The 19,409-nt window shown below is 55.4% G+C and overlaps 4 protein-coding genes across 13 annotated transcripts in view; 1 reads left to right on the top strand and 3 right to left on the bottom strand.

The window, feature by feature from the left end:
- The window catches only part of KIAA0753 (KIAA0753 ortholog), a 48,782-nt gene extending 36,318 nt beyond the window's left edge, over positions 1–12,464 (bottom strand). For 8 of the 10 annotated variants that reach the window (XM_045889993.3, XM_045889989.3, XM_045889991.3 and 5 more), the window contains exons 1-2: positions 4,784–5,483; positions 4,042–4,204 (exon numbers count right to left, since the gene is read on the bottom strand). In XM_045889993.3, coding sequence (XP_045745949.1) covers positions 4,042–4,134 — 93 coding nt within the window. In that variant the 5' untranslated portion in view covers positions 4,135–4,204; positions 4,784–5,483. Of the gene's footprint in view, positions 1–4,041; positions 4,205–4,783; positions 5,484–8,963; positions 9,193–12,326 lie in introns of those variants that run through there. The other 2 variants (XM_064582563.1, XM_045889990.3) reach the window with 2 other exon arrangements.
- Positions 5,617–8,781, bottom strand: LOC123853622 (collagen alpha-1(I) chain). The gene has a single exon (XM_045888194.3). The coding sequence runs from the start codon at positions 8,764–8,766 to the stop codon at positions 5,632–5,634; it is 3,135 nt and encodes a 1,044-aa protein (XP_045744150.2). The 5' UTR covers positions 8,767–8,781; the 3' UTR covers positions 5,617–5,631.
- TXNDC17 (thioredoxin domain containing 17) lies at positions 9,285–11,187 on the top strand. Its single transcript, XM_045890128.2, has 4 exons — positions 9,285–9,519; positions 9,860–9,941; positions 10,316–10,391; positions 11,003–11,187. Exons 1-4 carry the CDS (start codon positions 9,375–9,377, stop codon positions 11,069–11,071), a joined length of 372 nt encoding a protein of 123 aa, XP_045746084.1. The 5' UTR covers positions 9,285–9,374; the 3' UTR covers positions 11,072–11,187.
- Positions 12,156–18,943, bottom strand: MED31 (mediator complex subunit 31). Its single transcript, XM_045890126.3, has 4 exons — positions 18,789–18,943; positions 17,999–18,076; positions 17,617–17,713; positions 12,156–12,600 (listed from the first exon to the last, which is right to left on the bottom strand). Exons 1-4 carry the CDS (start codon positions 18,814–18,816, stop codon positions 12,408–12,410), a joined length of 396 nt encoding a protein of 131 aa, XP_045746082.1. The 5' UTR covers positions 18,817–18,943; the 3' UTR covers positions 12,156–12,407.
- Between the last annotated feature and the right edge of the window lie 466 nt (positions 18,944–19,409).

Genomic DNA, 19,409 nt, shown 5'->3' with positions numbered 1-19,409 from the left:
TTCACGGTGGCATTCCCCAAAATCCCACAAATGGCCTTCTCGTGCCTAAACTAGCTATAACCTTGCTAAGCATTTAGATGGCTCCGGTTTTTCCACTAATAGAAATATTGCTTCAAATAATATCTCTACACATTTAGCTTTTTTCTCATTTTAAAGAATTTCTTTAGGATGGAGTACCCGTTCTGGGATTACTAAGTCAAGGGGAACGAACAAGTTTACAACTGTGGGCCCCATGGCAGGTCAACGGCCCAAGCCCACACCTCCACCACGAGCCCCTTGCCCCAGGGACGGCCGCCCGGGCCTCATGATAAAGGGTGATCGTGTGTCACGTGACGAAGGGCCCGTTTAAAATGAGGCCGCTGTGGAAAAACTTCAGGAAAGTATTTCGGAAACAACTTAAAAACCTCACTGCAAGTTATGAGAGAAAAAAACAAAGCGTTGCTGTCTGAAGGGTGCAGACAGCCCATGAGATGTACAGTTTTATTTGGAGAAAGTTTAACCTCCAAAAGTAAAAATAACCAAAATACCTGAGGGGGTGGATACGAGCACTAGAAAACACACATACAGGCGAATGCCTCTTGAGCCCGGCTAGAGAAAGGCTTTCTAACTAGGACTTAAAATCCATTTGCAATAAAAGAAGAGAGTGATACATCTTGCTACATTAACATACGAATTTTATTTTATTTTTTTAAAGATTTATTTAGAGAGAGTGAGTGAGCACAGGCAGGAGGGGCAGAGGGCAAGGGAGAAGCAGACTCTCCGCTGAGCTCAGAGACCAATGCGGGGCTCCATCTCACAACCCTGAGATCATGACCTGAGTTGAAATCAAGAGTCGGATGTTCAACTGACTGAGCCACCCAGGCACCCCTAAAATACAAATTTGAAAAACAACAGGCCTGGGGCACCTGGGTGGCTCAGTCGTTAAGCGTCTGCCTTCAGCTCGGGTCATGATCCCAGGGTCCTGGGATCAAGTCCGGCATCGGGCTCCCTGCTCAGCGGGGAGCTTGCTTCTCCCTCTCCGTCTGCCTGCTGCTCGCCCTGCTTGTGCTCTCTCTCCCAAATAAATAAATAAAATCTTTAAAAAAAAAAAAAGGCCTGTGGGGATTAAAAACACCACAAACAAAGTCAAAGAACTGAAAAATTGGAAGAAAAATATTTGTAAATACAAAGGGCTCTCTAAAGAAATGTTAAAATTGAAGTGAAAAGAGACCAAAACTGAATAGAGAATGGGTGTGTGCAGGAAGGACAGGAGAGGTGGGTGAGAGGAGACACTCTCAAATGCCGTCTTGGGCAGGAAGGTTGGCAACCACGCTGACGTTTCACATGCAGCAGGGACATGGGGAATAAAATCTATAAAGACAAAAGAAAGCCCTAAAGATGAATACTAACAGAAACCAATGCACCAAACTGCTCTCATACAAATAAGTCAGTCACCGCTTACCAACCATCAGAATAAAAAACTGATTCAGACAAAAATTATCGATGAATGCTAAACTAGTTCATCAGTCTGGGGAGCAAAAGGACGCTAACATGGTCCTGAGGACGGACACTTGCAACTGCAGAGAAAAGTGAGAGCAAGTTCACAGCGGAGGCTGGGCAGACACGCCCTCGCCGCCACCAGGTTAGGACGAGGTCAACGGTGGGCGCCTCCCGACGGGGCACACGAGAAGGGCTCAGCATCATGCTGCAGTTTTCCCCCCACAAGGATGTAACAGGAGTGTCATTCTGAGAAATTTCAGACAAAGCCAAACTGATACAACATCATCAAATAACTGGCCTGTATTTTTCAAGAATGCCAATGTCATGAAATAAAAAGACAGTCTCACAAAGTGTTCAGATCAAAGCAACGAGACAAACGTGGCAACTCACGCCGCTCAGTGACCCGGGATTCCTTCACCGTAAAGGACACTATTGGGATATCTCATGAAATCTCAACAAGGCCTACACATGAAACGGTAGCTTTATCTTAATGTGAACTTCCAGATTCTGATCATGTTATTATGTAAGAGAAATGCTTGTTTCAGGAAATACATACCGAGTACTTAGCGGTAAAAAGGCATCGTGTCTGCAAGTTATAACTCACCAGTTTAGAAAATGCCTGTGCATACGTGGCGTGTGTGTGCACATGGGTGTGCACGTACGTGAGAGTCGTGTGTGCACATGTGTACGTGTGCATGCACACGGGTGTATGTATACATGAGTGTGCCCGTGCACATGGGTGCGTATGTGCGTGCATGAGTGTGTATGAGTGCGCACGTGTACGTGAGTGTGCACACGGGTGTGAGTGTGCATGGGTACATGTACGTGCGTGCGTGCACATGGGTGCGTATGTGTGGGCATGGGTGCATGTGCGTGAGTGCATGGGTCATGTGTACGTTTGTGCACATGGGTGCGTGTGTACATGTGAGCACGCACGGGCACATGGATGCGTGAGCACACGTGCATGTGCATGGATGTGTGTATACATGTGAGTGCACGTGGGTGCGTGCAAGCATGCATGTGCACATGGGGGCATGTATACATGTGAGTGCACGTGTGCACATCGATGCGTGTGTACGTATGGACATGCATGCATGTGCATGGGTGCGTGTACGTGTGAGTGCACGCGTGTGCAAAGAGGGACAGAGAGAAAGAGACACAGGGGAGGGGGGCGGAATGTAATAAGAGGATTAACACTTGGGGAGTCTAGGAGAAGCATACCCAGGAATTCTATGCACTACTGTTGTAACTTTTCTGTCAGTTTGAAACTATGTCAAAAAAGTTTTTTAATTTTCTTGGTAAACTACAATGAGATATTACTTCACACCCAGCAGAAGGGACCCAATTAAAAAAACCACTCCAGGCTGGCGAAGACGTGGAACGACTGGGGGTGCTTGATAGTTGGTACGAACAGAAGATGGCACAGACCCAGGAAGAAGGTCTGCTGGTTTGTTAAAAAACTAAACATACACCATCCCCCATCCCAGCGACTTCGCTCCCTGGTATTTACCCAAGACCTGAAAACACGTTTACAAACAGAGGTATACCAGGAAGCTCCCAGCAGCTTCATGTGCAGGAACCCAAACCAGCAGCTGGAGAACCAACTACCAGGGACACTGCTTAGCGTTTCAGAGCGGCCGCGCCGGCTGAGGAGCCCCTGTGCATCACGCCCAAAGAGGCCTGACCCACGAGATCACGTGGCATACGAGTCCCATTTACAGGAAGTCCTGGAACAGGCAGAATCCATCTACGGTGGAAAAAATTACAATGACGGTGGCCTTGGGAGGGCAGGAAGGGGCAGAGGAGAATTCTCTGGAACAACAGAAAAGACCTCCATCCTGATAGAGGTATGTGCGACACCTATGTACACATTTGTCGAAACTCAGCAAATGTGACAACATGCATACGTTTTGATGTATTCATTTCAGATGTAAAATTTGCATCAGAAGAAAAAATTGAAATTCTAAGAACGAGCTCCAAGAATGAATTCTAGCGTGTGACGCGCACGCTGAGGCAGGCAGGGTGCCCGTGTCTGCACCTGACTTCCTTATGTATCAGAGTAAGGTGGGCTGATGGATGGACTCTGGAGGGTGGACTGAAGGTCAGACAGGCAATGAAACAAATACCACGAAATCGTAATGCAATTTGGGTGTTCGCCGTAGAACCCAATGTTGTTGCGTGAAGATTTTCATACATTCAGTGTTGGGGGGAAACACATTTTGGGGACAACTGGATGAAGCTGAGGGAAAACTGGTTATTACATAATACTAGGAAATGATTTTTCATCCATTTTGTTAGGTGTGATAATGGTTAAGTAGAGAGTTTATTTTTAGGACTGTTCTAAAATACTGAGCACTCTAAAACATCTAGGAGGGAAGCGTCATGACATCTGCAGCTGCCTTTGAAGTGGTTCTGCAAACATCCGAGAGAAAAACAGGACAAACCGCTAACCACCGTTGAATCTCGAAGGTGGTTTAAAGGGTGTTTACTGTCCTTTTCCTCCAACTTCTGTTCAAAATGTTTCCTGATAAAAATCTGAAGAGAGAAAGGGAAGAGAACTACCTGGGCCTGAAGTGTCCTGGGGTCACTCCTCCCGTGTAGCTGGACGCAAGGTGCTAGATGAGCGCAGGCGGAGGCTGGCCTGCCCGGGCCCATCCCGTCAGAGCGCGTGGGATGCTGCAGAGAGCCCAGCCACCGGCCAGCACTGCTCTCCCACAGTCATTGCCTAAAACGAGAGAAAGCCACTTCAGACCAACAGCATTCAAACACAGGGGAAGAAGTTAAACACAGCACCATGCTCATGCAACAACATTCTAGAGAAGTCCACAGCAGCCTCACGCATAACAGCGAGGGCTTCGGGACAGGTACAAAAGCATCTTCCCTTTTGAAACCCTACTTTCTGAGAATACGGGGAGCACTATTCTAATGACTAGCTATTGAGCCATTCCAAATCTCAGATCTCAAGGGTCACCAGGAAGACAGGAGCTCCACTACAGTAGGCGAGCAACCGTCCAGCAGGGTAGCTTTACGGACAGTCCACGTTCACAAACCCCAAGCCCTAGTTAGAAAGCGGCCCGCTCTACTCTCCCGGGTAGCTCAGGTCAGAACTCTGCAGGACTCTGAGGAAGCCTGCGGGAGGATCAGAATGCCCAGACTTAGGGCAGATCTGCCGCCGGAGGCCCCCTGCCCACAGTGGGCTAAGACAGGAAGGTGTTCTGGGAGTTGATGTGGGCTACCCCCCCGACACTTTGTTACCCCTACTCAGCACGAGCTCGTCACGACCTCGCCTCACGTTGTTATTTACCTATGTCCCGGGGCAAGTCTCATCTTCCCGGCTAGACAAGGCTCCTGGAGGGTAAGGACCTGTCTTGCTCTTCTCTGATATTTCCCACAACACTGTGCTTGGAGCATGGCAGACACTTGAACTCAACATTTGTTGAATTAAGCTGGTTTTCCATAAACTGACTAGTTTTCAATGTACTGGGGTATTTGTTCTGTCAAAGAATCCTACAGTAAATCAATGGGGAAATCCAGGTCTTAAGAAAAAATCCCTAATTTCAGCTTTTGCATAAACCCCAGGTTTGCAGACAGGATTTGCTTCAAGACAGACGCATCGGCAGGAACATCAGGGCAGCTGTTCAAGATCCCCTACTCCCAGGGCTGTCGAGACGCGAGGGCAGGTGAGCGAGGCGGCCCCGCTGCTGCCTGAGAGCCCCCACAATCCGGGGGCTGCAGCCGTAGGGTCAGGCGGCCCACAGGGTGGGGCCGTGCATGCACGAGTCTGTCGAGGCCGGGGCCGGCACTTTCCCACTCTCCGCTAGGAAACACTAGGTGACCCCTCAAGTGACGCCACACACACACACACACCTGCACGCACATACACAAACACACACAGTCCAGGGACACCCACCCCCACACTGACCCCTGTACAAATGCCTGGGACACCCCTCTCTTTGCAACCTGTCCCCACCCCACTGCTCCAGGAAACCCAGTTTGTCACCCAACATCCCCTAGGACATCGCTACGAAGCCTCTCTCCGTGATCCTGAGACACCCCTACAACCTGTGTCTTGGTCCATAACCCAGGCCACACCTCCCCCCAACCTGTCCCCTCCCACAGAGCCCAGGACCCCCCCACTTGCTCCCTAACATACTACTGGAAGGCCCCCCTCAACCTGTCCTCCCCCACACGGTGCTCTCCCAGAGGGCTCCCCCTCCCCCTAGCTCCAGACGCTCCGCCGGCCTGCCCCCCCCCACTCTGCTGCCGGTGATCCCTGAACCGGCCCATGCCTGTTTCCGGCCTTGAACCCGGGGGTGCCCCCACTGCGGTTCTGAGCCCTGACACGGCGCACAGGCTCTCCTGGTCAGCGTCTCCCCCGCCAGGCCTCGGGCAGCTCCATGACCTGGTCCCGCAGCCGTGGGTGCGAGGCAGCCCCCCCGCCTGGCTCCCCGCCGTCAGCTCCAGACTCAGGCCTCCCGCCCCCGCCCCCGAAGCTCCCTCCAGGGACTGTCTCCTCAACGCGGGGAGGCCCGAGGCAGCCGCAGCCGTTTCTTCCCCCATGCACCCGGTCACCCACACCGCGGCAGGCGCGTGCCCCGCCGTGGGAACCCCTACAGCCGCGAGCACCCCCAGAGACACAGGCGCCCGCAGGGCCTCAGCGGCCGGTCCACTGGCTCTCCTTCTCCACGGGCCTGAGACACCGTCGGAACCACCTGCCCCATCAGCAGGTCCTGCAGCCCCGGCAGCAGCGGGCACCTCCATCACCGATCTCTGTCCCCACACACCTGAAGTGTCCCCAGAGCTGGCATCGGCCACCATCGGCCCAGAGGCCCCCACAGCCACGGAGAGGCCCGCAGCCGCGGGCATCTCAGCCGCCCATCTCCCTCCCAACAAGCCTGAGGGGCCGCCGGGGCCCAGCCTTTCCCCCGTGAGCGCGGGCATCCTGGCGGTGCTGGGCACCCCCAACCTTGTGGAAGCCCAGGCGTCTGCTGGTCCTCGTGCTATCTCCCGCTCCCCCCACAGGCCTGCAACACCTCCAGGCGCAGACTCTTCCGGGACAGGCCTAGGTGTCCTGGGGGCCACGGGCACCCCGCCAGCTGTGGACACCCCTGCGGTCTGCCTCCTTCCCGGCAAGCCTGAGAAACCCCCAGGGCCGGCCTCCGACCCCAGAGGACCGGGCACCCCGGCAGCCGTGGGCACCTCGGCAGCCCCAGGCGCCCTGGCACGCGGTCTCCTTCCCCAAGATCTCGGGACGCCCCCGGGGTCTGTCTCCTCCCCCACAAGCCCAGGCGCTTCAGGAACCCCGACAGCCTGTCTCCTTCCCCACGACCCGGGGAAAGCGGCAGAGCCAGTGTCCTCATGCTCACACCACAGCTCCTCGGGGGCCGCGGGGACCCCTGCAGCCACGGGCACTGCGGCGCTTCGGATCCTTTCCCACAGGCTCAAGACATCTCTGGAGCTGCCTTCCTGACACACAGGGCCAGACACCCACACCGCGGCAGGCACCCTTCCAGGCCCGGGCGTACCCGCTGCTGGGGGGACCCCTGCCGGGGCACACCTGTGCTTGGGCAAAACCGCGGCCTTGGGCATGCCCTCTGGCTCAGGCCACCCCACAGCCTGTCTCCTTCTGCACACACAGGACCCGTCGCCACAGCCGGCCTCCCGATCTGCAGGCCCGGGCACCCCTAAAGCTGTAGGCACCAGGGCCTCTTGCTCCCCCATAGCCGGCCTCCCCTCCCACAGGCTCACGACGTGGCCGCAGCTTGTGTCCTCCCCAACAAGCCCGGCCACCGCATCGGCCAGAGGCACCCCCAGAGCCTGCTGCCTCTCCCACTGGCCGGGGAGACCTCCGTAGCTCACCTGTTCCCCTGGAGCTCCTGGTGGCACCACCACAGCCTGGGACACCCCCACAGGCTGCCCGGTCGCCCACAGACCCGGGAGGTTCCCACAGCCTGTCTCCTTCCCCAGAGCCAGAGGCACTCCCATTCCCGGCCCCATACCCCACAGGCCTGGAGCACCCCCAGAGCCTACCTCCTGCTCATCACGGCCACCTACCTCCGTGGTCTGTGTGGCTGCCCATGACCCCGGGTCACCTCCAGACCCAGTCTCTACCCACACGCTCTGTCCCCTTTCCCTGAACCCTGCGTCAGCCCCACACCTGGCTTCCTCTTCAACAGCACAAGGCGCCCCCACAGGCTGTCCAGCACCCCATACGCCAGGAACACCGCCAGAGCCCACCCCCTCCACAGCCCGCCTCCTCCACCACATGCCCAGGGCACCCACAGAGGTCGCGTCCTCCTCCGTGCCTCTGGGCGCCCCCACAGCATCAGGCACCCTCCCAGCCTGTCCCCTTCCCCACAGGCCCACGGTGTCCCCACAGACCGCCTCTCGGACCAGCGCCCCCGGCACCTGCACCGGCTGGCCCCTGTCCCACACACCCGGAGAGGCCCCACAGCCCGTCTCTCTCTGCACAGCCTCAGGCCACCCCACGGCTCCGGGCACCCCCAGGGCCTGTCCTCTCCCCAGCAGGTAGGGGATAATCCCGGAACTCGTCCCCAGGGCCGCAGGCACACCCCCAAAAAGCAGGCCCGAGGCCATCCCACAAGCTGCCCCGAGCCCCATAGCTGCAGCTCCTCCAGGGGCCCCGGGGGCCGCCCTGGCCCGTCCTTTCACCCAGGGTCCTGTGAGGCCAGCCCGGCTCGTCTCTACCCAGGAAGCCCGGCCGGGGACACCCCTTTCAACCGGGCCGTCCCCTGCAGGCACCGGGAGGAGCTCCACCCTGCTTCCCTCCCCACAGCCCGACGCTGCCCGCATAGCCTGCACCTTCAGCCACAGCTCCAGAATGCTCTCGTGCCCCGTGGAGCCCGGGCGGCCCTTCCGCTCGCAGCCCCGGGGACTCGGGGAGGGCGCCCCCTCCTCCTGCCCGCCGGCGCCGGTCACCCACACTGACCCGACGGGCCCCACCACCTGCGGCTGCCCCACAGCCCCGTCCACCCACACGGCCCCAGGGTCCCCCGCCGCCTCAACCGGGCCGGCAGCGCCACGGGCCCCCGAAGCCCCCGGCTCGCTCGCGCCTGCGGCCCCGGCCTCGGCCCTTCTGCCCCGCGGCCGCCGACCGTCCCGCAGCCGCTCTGCGCTCACACAGCGCGTCTCCCAGGCCGCGCCGGGCGGCCGGCGCCCGGCTCCCCGCCCTCGGGGCGTCCCCGCGGCGCACCTCTTGCCCCACGGCCGCCCGCGCCCGCGCCCCGGCCGGCTGGGCCCCACGCAGCGGCCGGCCGCCCCGCTCATGGCCGCAGGGCCGCGCGCGCCTTCCCCGCCCGCCGCACGCACGCACGCGCCCCGCGCCCCGCGCCCCGGGCCCCCCCGGCGCCCCCCGGCCGCGGCAGGGGCGCGAGGGGCGGGCGCGGCCCCGGCTCCCCGGCTCCCCGGCTCCCCGGCTCCTGGCGCGGCGTCCCAGGACCCCCCCAGCCCCGGCCCGAGCCCACCTGGCCCGGGCGCGGCGCGGCTACCGGGAAGCGGGAGGGGGACCCGCTAGGCCGCGCTTCCGGCCGCTCGCCCGGTCGCCATAGCGACCGGCGCGGGGCGGCCTGGGAGCCGTTAGGGGGCCCGGCGCCGGGGGGCCCGGGGCTGCGCGGCGGCGGCGGGCGTGGCAGCCAGCGCACATGGGGCCGGGGCCGCGGCCGCCGGGGCAGAGGCTCGACTGTCTGCGCGGCGCCGGCGGGGCCAGCAAGGCGCAGCGGGCGCAGGAAGGCGGCGCGGGCGCGCCCTGGCCGCCCGAGGCCCCCGTGGCGCCGCGGGCTCCCGGCGGAAGCAGCCGCGCCCCGCCGCGCTCGGGGCCCCGCCCCGCGGCCGCGCCTCCAGGGGCCCCGGGCGGCCGAGCGCGGCGCGCCCTCCCGATGGCGGGCTGCGAGGAGGTGAGCGTGTCCGGCTTCGAGGAGTTCCGCCGGGCCGTGGAGCGGCACCACGGCAAGACCATCTTCGCCTACTTCACCGGCTCCAAGGACGCCGGGGGCAAGAGCTGGTGCCCCGACTGCGTGCACGGTGAGGCGGCGCTCGGGGAGCTGCTGCGCGGACGGCGGCGGCCCGGCAGGCCGCGGCCCGGGCGGGGGGCGGGGAGGGCGCACGAGGGCGCGCGGGGCGGCTCGCCTCCCGTTCCCAGCCGGCCCCCGGGCGCCCCTGCTCGGGCCCGGCCGCCAGCCCAGGCCCCAGCATGCGCGCTGCCGCGGCGCGAGACGCGTTCCCCCGGGGCCGGTGGGTCGGCGTGGCCCGCATCAGGCCCCTCCGCTACCTGCAGGTGAAGGGCTGCGCCCTGTCCCGGACGCGGCCTCTCCGGGCCAGCGGCCACAGCGGGTATGCCACTATTTTGTCTTTTTGTCTTAAGCCGAGCCGGTCGTACGAGAGGGGCTGAAGCATGTCAGTGAAGGCTGTGTGTTCATCTACTGCCAAGTGGGGGAGAGACCCTAGTAAGTGCCCGCGTACTCCTTGTTCCCCAGGCACGCACTAGACGTGCAGCTTGGGCGGGAGGGGCCTCGGGACAAAGGTTCTCCCTTCTCAGTGTAGCCGGGTAAGGCAAGCCCTTGGGAGCTGCTGCATTTAGCCACTTGTGGTATGGGTAATTCAGTAAAGTTGGCCTGGTATTAGTTCAGAACTCAACGGTCTTTACATGTACTTTATATCGTAGTCAGGCTCTAAAGGAAAAGTGCAGAGTCACAAAGTCATAGTCCTCAAGGTTCGGTAAACGTTTACGACAAAAACAAGGATTACTAAAAGACTAAACGCAGGAATAGATCGAATGTTATCTGTGAGAAACCACCATCACCTCTTCTTTTCAAAACAGTTGGAAGGATCCGAATAATGACTTCAGGAAAAACCTGAAGGTGACGGCAGTGCCTACACTACTTAAGTATGGGACGGTAAGTGTCTGCCTTCTCATCGTGCTGGGGCCGCAGCTCACCCGTCAGAAAAGACCCTGACATTTCATGCCAAGTACCACGTTGGTGTTCAGAGTGCATTAAAAATACACAACTTGGATGTCCATCCCTATGGCCGATCCCAATAAGCTATTAATAATGCAGATATCTAAATATTAGGTCTTTCTCATGCTTTCCAAAAGCCACTCCGTTTCAAAATTCTGTAAGCACGGCTCAAGGAAGCTAGTTTACACATCATTCCTGACCATACTAGCAGTTGTTTTCCACTTAATCCAGAATTCTGGTCGAAAAGAAAGGGTGCCTCCTCTAGGTTAGCCACGGCCCTGGGATTCTAAATTAAAGACCGGGGGGGTAAGGGAATGGCACTGGGCTTGCCGTCTCTCGTTTTGGTCTGAGGAGCCAAGTATTTTAGTGATTCATCTTCAGGCAAATAGCTTAACTATTTCCTAAGACTTGTTACAACTAGTTGATAGTTTTTGAATGGCATAATTTCTCTGTTGTAAGATGTATGTCACTCAAGGCAGAACACCACTTTGCCTCCTAATACCATTTTTGTAGCCATGGGTTAAGATTGGACCGTTGTTCTTTTACAGCCTCAAAAACTGGTGGAATCTGAGTGTCTTCAGGCCAGCCTCGTGCAGATGTTGTTCTCTGAAGATTAAGATTTGATGATGGCAATTGTGTCTGGATTTCCTGATTTCCTCTAGTATAAAGGCAATTGCATACTTTTTTTGAATTCATGTTAGCAGTAAATAAATAATGGTTAAAAAAAAAACTGGCTTACGTCTGAATAGAAAGTGCTTTTAAAATGCCCACGAACCCTTCAGTTTGCTTGTGATATATGGGAATCTAAGATCGAGGTAAGGCAGGTCTTCAGGGGAACAGTAATAGCACAAGGGCATGTATTACTGGAGGGGAGAGAAGTGCCCCAAAGTGCCTACCGGTGCAGAGAGCGAGTTCCAAATGTCAAGAGGAGTTAGGATCTTTGACCTTAAATGCCACAAACGGTCCTTCCTCGAGCGTCTTCTTTGGCTTCAGAATGTAGAAAGCACCCTAACCATGGAGAGCAGAGCACATCCAGTCCAGCCTCTGCACAGCCAGTGCAGTCCGCTGTCGAATGTGCTCCACCACTCTGGATGAGGCCGGCGGCAGAGAGGTCAGAGCCCACAGAACCTGGTGGTGGCAAGAGCCCCAGCCTGTGAGTCGGGGGCACTGATCACCAGTTCCTAGCTGTGTAACTGCAGACAGGTTAGCTACCGTGTGCACCTCAGCTCCCCCTTTAGGACAAGGCTGCTTCTGCACGTGAAGCGCGGACGGGACGACGCCCGTACAGCACCACCTGCCACGCACTTGTTGGCGGTGCCGGATGATGGCGCATACTTGAGGCTGCCCGTCTCTGTTCTGGCCCACGGTCAAGAGTCCAGGTACAAGCTAATCATCCGTCTCCTCCCTGCCATCCCAGGTCAGTGACCTACCGACGACCGCTCCTTGAAGCTGTCTTGCACAGCAAGGGGTTTACAGGTCAGTCCTTCCTGCAGGTCCTGCTCTCTGAGTTAAGCAAGTCACGGACTGCCCTCCTCTCATTCGTAGGTAGGAGGGGTAGGGTAGCTCCTCTGAGGGACCGGAAGCTCGGGGGAGACAGACTTGCCCAGGCCCCGCCGTACGTGAGCAACAGAGCTAGGCCTGGGGTTTGGGACATGTGGTGGCCCTCCCCGTGCCCCATCCCTCGCTGCAGCCTCAAACTGGTTTAGAGATTTACCTGACGTTTCCGTTTTTATTCAGTTGGTGAAGTCCTAGTAACAACTTACCAATCCACAGGGAAACCAAAGTACGACAGTTCTGGTTTGACAGAAGCCATCTACGAACAGGACAAAGCTAGCTGGATGAAACCGCGCCCGGAAGGCTCGGGGTACCCACCCAGAGGCAGCCAGAGTCTGTGCTCGCCGCGCGCGCGGGACGTCCGTGTCTGAAGAGCCCCGTGCAGCCCCAGGGGCCGCGTCACTTCCCCGCCGCGTTGTTCTGCTGCTGCTGCTCGGCCAGCGCTTGCTGGAGGCGCATCCGCTTCCGGGAATAGTGCTGCCAGTGCAGGATCTGCTGCTCGTCGATGAACTTGGCACACTGAGCGTTCACCAGCTCCTTGCGGAAGTGCTCGTACTGCAGCAGCTCTAACATGTGCAGACACTGGGGGTACCTGGGTTTAGGGTGACAAGTGAGTCATCAACCTGACTTAGGTCGGTAACGGCAAGCTGCAATCCAGCCACTCACTCAAAAACCATCTGGTGGCCTACCGTTTCTAGAACACTAACTCGGTTCACTTTGGTAGTACAGGGTTCTGTGTTTCCTGCTTCTGCAGGGAAGCCGGTCATCCAAGTCAGCAGGAAGCAACATTTTCAACAGTGAAAAAACTTAAGTTCAGGAAGATTAAATAACCTGCCCAAGACCACACAGTAACTGGTAAGTAGAGTCAAACTTTGGGGGCAAACCATGCTATTCTAGTGGTGTCCAAGGTGAGGAACAGGAGCCCTTTTTAACTTTAGAAGTTATCTGTTTAACTGATAACTACTGGTTTTCCATCAATAGCGATAAAGACAACTTTTATTGAAAACGGAGTCCGTTTTACAAAGAACTATGCACGATACTGTGTTCCAGTCTTCCACAAGGACTTACTTCACATATACTCTAAGATTGAGCAACCGTGTCAATAAATACACGGTAAAGAGAGCCAAGTTTCCAACTATCAGAAAAGGAGTTACAAGGAAGGGGACAGGCTAGAATGGACCATGTCATGGAACTACAGTTGAAAACATCAGCATGAACCCCTGGCTGCTTTTCACACAGACACACAGAAACAGACAGGATTAGAAGCAGACACAGTGTATACACACACAAACACACACACCCCTTCTTGGCTGTGTGTGCGAAGAGGGCCTAGAAGAAATGACTGTGGTACCAACAAGCACACTCAGCGCCCAGATCATGGATTTTCAGTAGCACTTTCCAGAGCTCCTCAGGGGAAATGGCTGACTGCAGGGCTAAGGCAGGGAAAGTACAAGGTGAGCTGGGAACATTAGGTAGTGCTGGAAAGTAAAGTGCTCAAAAAAACTATGGGGTATGTCCCAAGTACTCAGGAGCCAATCTGAAGGGGCTCCTAATGGCCAAACCTGGAATCATTAGAGCAAGAAAACACATAATTATAATCCAGAAAACAAAAATAAGAATCCAAGAGTACATGCTCATGTAACTCTTGTAAATGAATAAATAAATAGGGAATAAGAGAATGTTTCTTCCTTACAGCTAAATTACAACTAATGTAGAAAGAACGCTAGAAAATCACAGTAAAAATTGTCTCAGGCAGGTATCAATAGATGCTAAAATTAGTGGGTAAAAGTATGATAAGAAACAAAGTATTTACATAGTCTCAAAGCATTTCCTCACAAGATACTTACTAAATACAAAGAAAAACTAGTAACTTGATATGGAGAAACCTGGCAGCCACACCTCAACCAAGCGATCAAAATTACCACCAGTAGTAGGTCAAACTGACTACTACTCCTGATGGGATATACCAAGAAGCCTACAATATCACTTCTGGCTCACAGTCATCGGGGGCGGGGGGCGGGGGGGCATCAAGAAACTCAGATTAAAGACTAAGAAGACACAAAGACAAAACGTAGCGTAGTGGCCTAGACTGGATCCTGTCCCAGACACAGGACATTAATGAGCCAGTGGACAAAATCAGAATGAGGTCTGTAGACTAGGTATTAATGTTCCCAGGAAGATGTGAGCATTTACAATACCTGGGTGAAGAATATATAGGAATTCTCTTTATTTTTCCAGTTTTTTTTTTCTTTTTTTTTTTTAAATTGTCAGAGAAAGAAACAGCACAAGCAGGGGGAGGGGCAGGCAGAGGGAGAAGCAGGCTCCCCACTGAGCAGGACGCCTGATGCGGGACTTGATCCCAGGACCCTGGGATCATGACCTGAGCCCAAGCCAGCTGCTTAACCGACTGAGCCACCCAGGCGTCCCTTTTCCAGCTATTTTCTAGGTGACATTATTTCAAATAGAAAAGACATGAAATCTAAGTGAATTCATTAAAAAACTTCTATAGAGAGCACAGAGAGCCAAAACTATGAAGTATACAAATGCCTAAAGTATGAAAACAGGATGGGCTCATGACTCACTTCTTAAATGCAGAGTGTGACTTAGTAGGTCCGGGTGGGGCCTGAGCGATGCATTTCTAAATGAGCTCCCCAGGGACAGCAAGATGCTGGCCTGAGGACCACACTGCGTAGCAGGGCCCGGTACCAATGCCGTCCTTCCAAAATAATAAAGGTGCGCTATCTACACTCCAAAGATACAGTTGCTTGTAGCTTTGGGAGCTACGCCTGAGATGCCCTGCTCACACCTGACGTGGCTCTTCCCTTTCCATGCGGGCACTGGTAGTTAAAAAGACCTGGGTTTGAGGGGCACCGGGGTGGCTCAGTCAGTTAAGCATCCGACTCTTGGTTTTGGCTCAGGTGCTGATCTCAGGGTCGGGGCACGGAGCCCCGTGCTGGCCTCCACGCCGGGCATGGAGTCTGCTTAAGATCCTCTCTCCCCCTCTGCCCATTTCTCCCCTGCTCCTCTCTTAAAACAAACAAAAACACCCGGGTTTGAATACCAGCTCTGCCACTCAATAGCTGGGGGCCTTTGTACAAGGTACTCAGCCTCTCTCAGGTTTAGCTTCCTCGTCTGTAAACTAATGTGACAACCAAGAGAATGGTCTGAAGTGGCATTGAGTCAATAAACGGAATTTAGACATGCAGTGATCATTTCTCAAACCTGGAAAAGACAATGCTCAGAGTACATTAAATGACAGAATAAGAAGAATTGATAAATATTTTGATCAGCTACAATTACAGCATTAACCAACCAGAGAAAATAAAAGAAATACAGAAGGAAAGTTCTGCATTTAAATTTTTAAAAAGACAGACAGACATAAATGGAGAACTCCGTTAACAGCACTGATGAAGACCTGAAGGGTTCAAGCGAACATAAAATTCTCAGTAGGTCAGCAATGTGCATCCTTGCCCCTTCCCTACTGCAACAAAAAAGTAACATAAACTCAAGTTGCACTTACCGAAGGGTAATGCCCACATGAAGGAAAGAAACGATCTGCTCCAGCACACCCTGACCACATCTGAAGGCCTGTGTTTAGTTCTTGGCTGAACAGTGGAAGGCACAATTGCAAAACATCCACAGAAGGGCACCCGAGAAGTGACTGAAGGGGGCTGAGAAGAGCAGACAGAAGCAGCCCCCTACAGGTGCGGGTGTGGGCTCCTGCTGGAGCAGACGTCTGCGCACGGGGGCTGCCCCTCAGACCAGGCAGGCACTGACTTGGAAGCACGAGGACCCGCAGTTCTCGGCTTTTCCAGAGTTCGGATCATTGTAAGAGACTTCCCAATCTTTCAATGGTGGCGACTACTACACAAACAAACCCTGTACAGACTAATGCCCACAGGGCTTAACCTGCAACCTCTCCTGAACGTGAACATCGGAAGGGCAGCTGCCTCCAGAGGGCACAGACTGGTTCCAGATTAATTCAGGGACAAAACCGGAAACATGGGGTTGAAGCTACACAGGGATATAGATTATATCCCAAAATAAGGACAAACTTTCCAGCATCCAGCAAACGGTGGAATCGGGCTGTCCCTGAATAGAGCAGCAGGTGCTCACCTGGTCCTCTCCAGAGTGTAGACAGCCAACCCAGCAACGCTGTGGGGGAGATGTTTGACCGTGCCTGCGGCCCCATGTCCACACGGATCGCCAAGTCCACATACACACAACACCTAATAAAAACTCTTTTCTCTGGATTATTAAGTGAGTGACTATTTATAAAGGACGAGTCTGGGTGCAAAGGGTCCTGCAGGCAGAAGGATGTGGGCTTTGTGAATCAGTTGACACAGATCAAAAAAGTGGCTTGAATAAAGGACAAGTCTGAATCATTTTCCTATCAAACATGGTTTACAAAAAAAAAAAAGAAGTTTCACTATTGCTTTCTGACTACCGACTTAAGGCAAAGAAGAGCTGAGAGTTCAAGGTTTAAGTTAAGTACAGTGCTTGGCCCACAGGAGGCCCGCAGCTACAGACATACCGGTTTGGTTTTGCTTTTTGGATTTTCCGTTTACTAATTAAAGGTTTGTGGCAGCCCTTCATCGAGCAAGTCTGCAGGCACCACTTTTCCAACCACACCTGCTCACTTCATGTCTGTGTCACATTTTGATAATTCTCACATTGCAAACTTTTTATTGTTATTATATCTGTTATGGTGATCTGTGACCATGACTCCCTAAAAGCTCAGACTATGGTTAGCATTTTTTTAACAATATTTTTAAACTGAGGTATGTACCCTTTTTTTGACTTAATACTATTGCACACTTAACAGCCTGCAGTATAGTGTTAACTTTTAAATGTATCGGAAAACCAAAAAATTCATTTGGCTCAATTTATTCCAATAGTCACCTTATTGCAGTGGTCTGGAAGCAAACCCACAATATCTGAGGCATGCCTGTATTAAGAGTCAGGTGAGGTCACTTCTTCCACAAAATCTTCCTTGTAAGTACCCCATGTTCTTTAATTTTCAGCCTCAGGCAATACCACTTCATCTACAGATTGTGGGTTCGTTAGGGTCAGAAACCCAGTGAAATAAAGTAATTAACTAATTGGCCTTTCTGTTTCAAACCAAGCAGCTATTTTGTTTATGCTAAGCCTTGTACATGGTAGCCCCAGCCACACACATTTTAAGATAAAGTCAAAAAACAAGAGCCAGATCATACAGGGCTTTAGTCCAAGAAAAGAGGTAGGACTTTGTTCTGCACGCAATGGGAAGCCATCGAAAGGTTCTAAGCAAGAAAGGGTCACGTCGTAATTTACGCTTTTGAAAGATCAAGTTGGCTTCTGTGTAGAAAACTGTTTTGCTTCGTTTGGCTTGGGGGAGGGTGGACCCAGGAGGAAGGGAAGAGCAGAAGCAGGGATAACCAGGGAGTGGACACTGCAATAATCCAAGCTGGAGATGAGAACGTCTTGTATTAAGGTGGAGGCAACTGAACGAAGTGGAGAGGTTCAAAACATACTTTTTCCAACATGAAACGAGAAAATCTGTTAAATATCAATGTTTTGGAATATAATAAACTATACATATATTTAGGACTATAAAAATTAAACTTACTTTAGATACTTGGCATATTCTGGTTCTTTCCAGTAAAGCAAGTACTTAAGATAATTAACAAAAGCTTTGTCTTTGAAGTAACCTCTCTGGGCAAGAACTGAAAGGCATAAAAAAAAAGAAGTCTGTAGAGCAAACCAGCCCTCGGGCTACTGATCTGTGACTCCTAACACAAAGCATCTGCTCAGATAACTTCCCCACCACCGACACACACTGAATTCAAACATAAGCCCCGGTCTGTTCAACACACACACGTTCCCACGTGAGTGTGGCAGTCATTTCACTGCACCGAGTACGTATAAAAACAGACGTTATTAGGAACTGCAACTGCTCCGTCGGAGATCGCTAAAGGCTACCCAATCCAGCAAGGTGCTCGACAACTTACAGTTAAGGTAATTGGGGTTGGCTAAGCACTGCACGAATTCCAGCTCCAACTGAAACCGAAGTCGATTTCCGGCATCATCTGGGAGGGAAGACGGCAAAAGTCACCCAAAAGAGAGGTCACTATCTACAACCCTGGCTTGTCGGAGAAAACGACAGTGGAGACGAGGACCGCGAGGCGCGCTTCCGCATAAACTCGGGCACGGGGCGGTTTTCCTAAGCTGGGTGTGGGAGGACAGAGCCTCCCGGAGCCCCGTTCGAGAGACCGCGCCAGAAGCTCCTCTACAGAGAGGTCGTCAGAGGACGCAGGTGCACCCACAGGGCGCCACTGCCGGGGTCTCCGGAGTGACCCACGCGGAAGGCTGTAAGAACCGTGCCCCGCCGCGCTGCCAGGCCGGTGCCACGTCCGTCAGGAGCACGTCTGGAAGGCAAGGGGCACAAGCGTCGACCGCGCGCGCGGCGCTGCGAGGACGGTCACAGGCACAACGGCACACGGTCCGGGGGCAGCTCACGCCTACGCAAGCGCCTCCGGGACGCAGAAAACCAGCCAGAGGAGGCGGGTCCGGATCGCGCCCTCCCGCTGGGCCGGGCCGCGGCGCCGGGGACCTGGGGTGCGGGGGGTCAGGGGGTCGGGGGTCGTGGCCGGGGGGCCGGGGGTTCGGGAGGCCGGGAGGGGAGGAGGAGGGAGCCGCGGACAGCAGCCCCGCCGGAGTTACCGGCAGGAGGCCCGGGGGAGCTGGAGGAGGTGTCGGGCCTGGGGTGGCTGTGTTTGCGGGGCTCCGGGCGCCACTCACCCGTCTCCATAGCGACGGCCGCGGCCATCGCGAGCAGAGGCGCCAAGCCACCGCCAGCCCAACCAGCAACCGCCCGGAAGTTCCGGAAGCCGCGGCCCCTCTTCCTGTCGCGGGGCAGTGTGGGATGGGCGCGGGGCGGGCCCCCTCGGGCCCCGCCCACCGGCCCCGCGCAGACTCCGAAGCGGGGAGAGGCGGAGCCGGGCGCACCCGGGGCCCGAGGGACCGGCGCGTTGCGTGTTGACCCGGCTCCCCGCCCCCGCAGGCCCACCGTGCCTCTTGCACCCCGGTGCCTGCGGCGACGGGACCGGGTGGTGTCACTCCTTGCCCTGGGACGTAGCCTCGGGGGTCCCGAGCGCGTCGGGGAGCGCCTGCGCGCGGACACGCCCCCCTGCTGGGGGTGCTCTCCGGGGGGGCAGCCCCCCGCGGCGCTCAGAGAACCCGCCCCCTGCCCGGAGGTGCCCCCGCGGCCCAGGCGCAGGGGCGCCTGCCCGCCCCCCCCCCGGCCGGGGCGCAGGTGCGGGGACCCGCCGGCCGGCCGCGGGGTCGGGACTCGGCCCGCACCGCCCACCGCGCGTGCCCGGGGCCGCCCTGCCCTTGGCCCCGAGAACCACCTTCCCTTGA

The sequence above is a fragment of the Mirounga angustirostris genome, unplaced genomic scaffold (assembly GCF_029215605.1).
Source record: "Mirounga angustirostris isolate CCGP_5_RB_7025 unplaced genomic scaffold, mMirAng1.0.hap1 SCAF_17, whole genome shotgun sequence".
NCBI lineage: Eukaryota > Metazoa > Chordata > Mammalia > Carnivora > Phocidae > Mirounga > Mirounga angustirostris.
The sequence above is the reverse complement of the archived record's forward strand: the minus strand, read 5'-3'. Positions and strand labels throughout refer to the sequence as shown.

What these genes read in the sequence shown, in the direction of transcription:
- MED31 (XM_045890126.3), bottom strand. Translation starts at nt 18,816, where the DNA reads ATGGCCGCGGCCGTCGCTATGGAGACGG. An exon ending in CAACCCCAATTACCTTAACT is followed by an intron (nt 17,714 to 17,998) that starts GTAAGTTGTCGA and finishes TATGCCTTTCAG; the next exon opens with TTCTTGCCCAGAGAGGTTAC. An exon ending in GAATATGCCAAGTATCTAAA is followed by an intron (nt 12,601 to 17,616) that starts GTAAGTTTAATT and finishes CCCTAAACCCAG; the next exon opens with GTACCCCCAGTGTCTGCACA.
- TXNDC17 (XM_045890128.2), top strand. Translation starts at nt 9,375, where the DNA reads ATGGCGGGCTGCGAGGAGGTGAGCGTGTCCGGCTTCGAGGAGTTCCGC. An exon ending in GTGCCCCGACTGCGTGCACG is followed by an intron (nt 9,520 to 9,859) that starts GTGAGGCGGCGC and finishes TTTTGTCTTAAG; the next exon opens with CCGAGCCGGTCGTACGAGAG. An exon ending in CAAGTGGGGGAGAGACCCTA is followed by an intron (nt 9,942 to 10,315) that starts GTAAGTGCCCGC and finishes TTTTCAAAACAG; the next exon opens with TTGGAAGGATCCGAATAATG.
- LOC123853622 (XM_045888194.3), bottom strand. Translation starts at nt 8,766, where the DNA reads ATGAGCGGGGCGGCCGGCCGCTGCGTGGGGCCCAGCCGGCCGGGGCGC.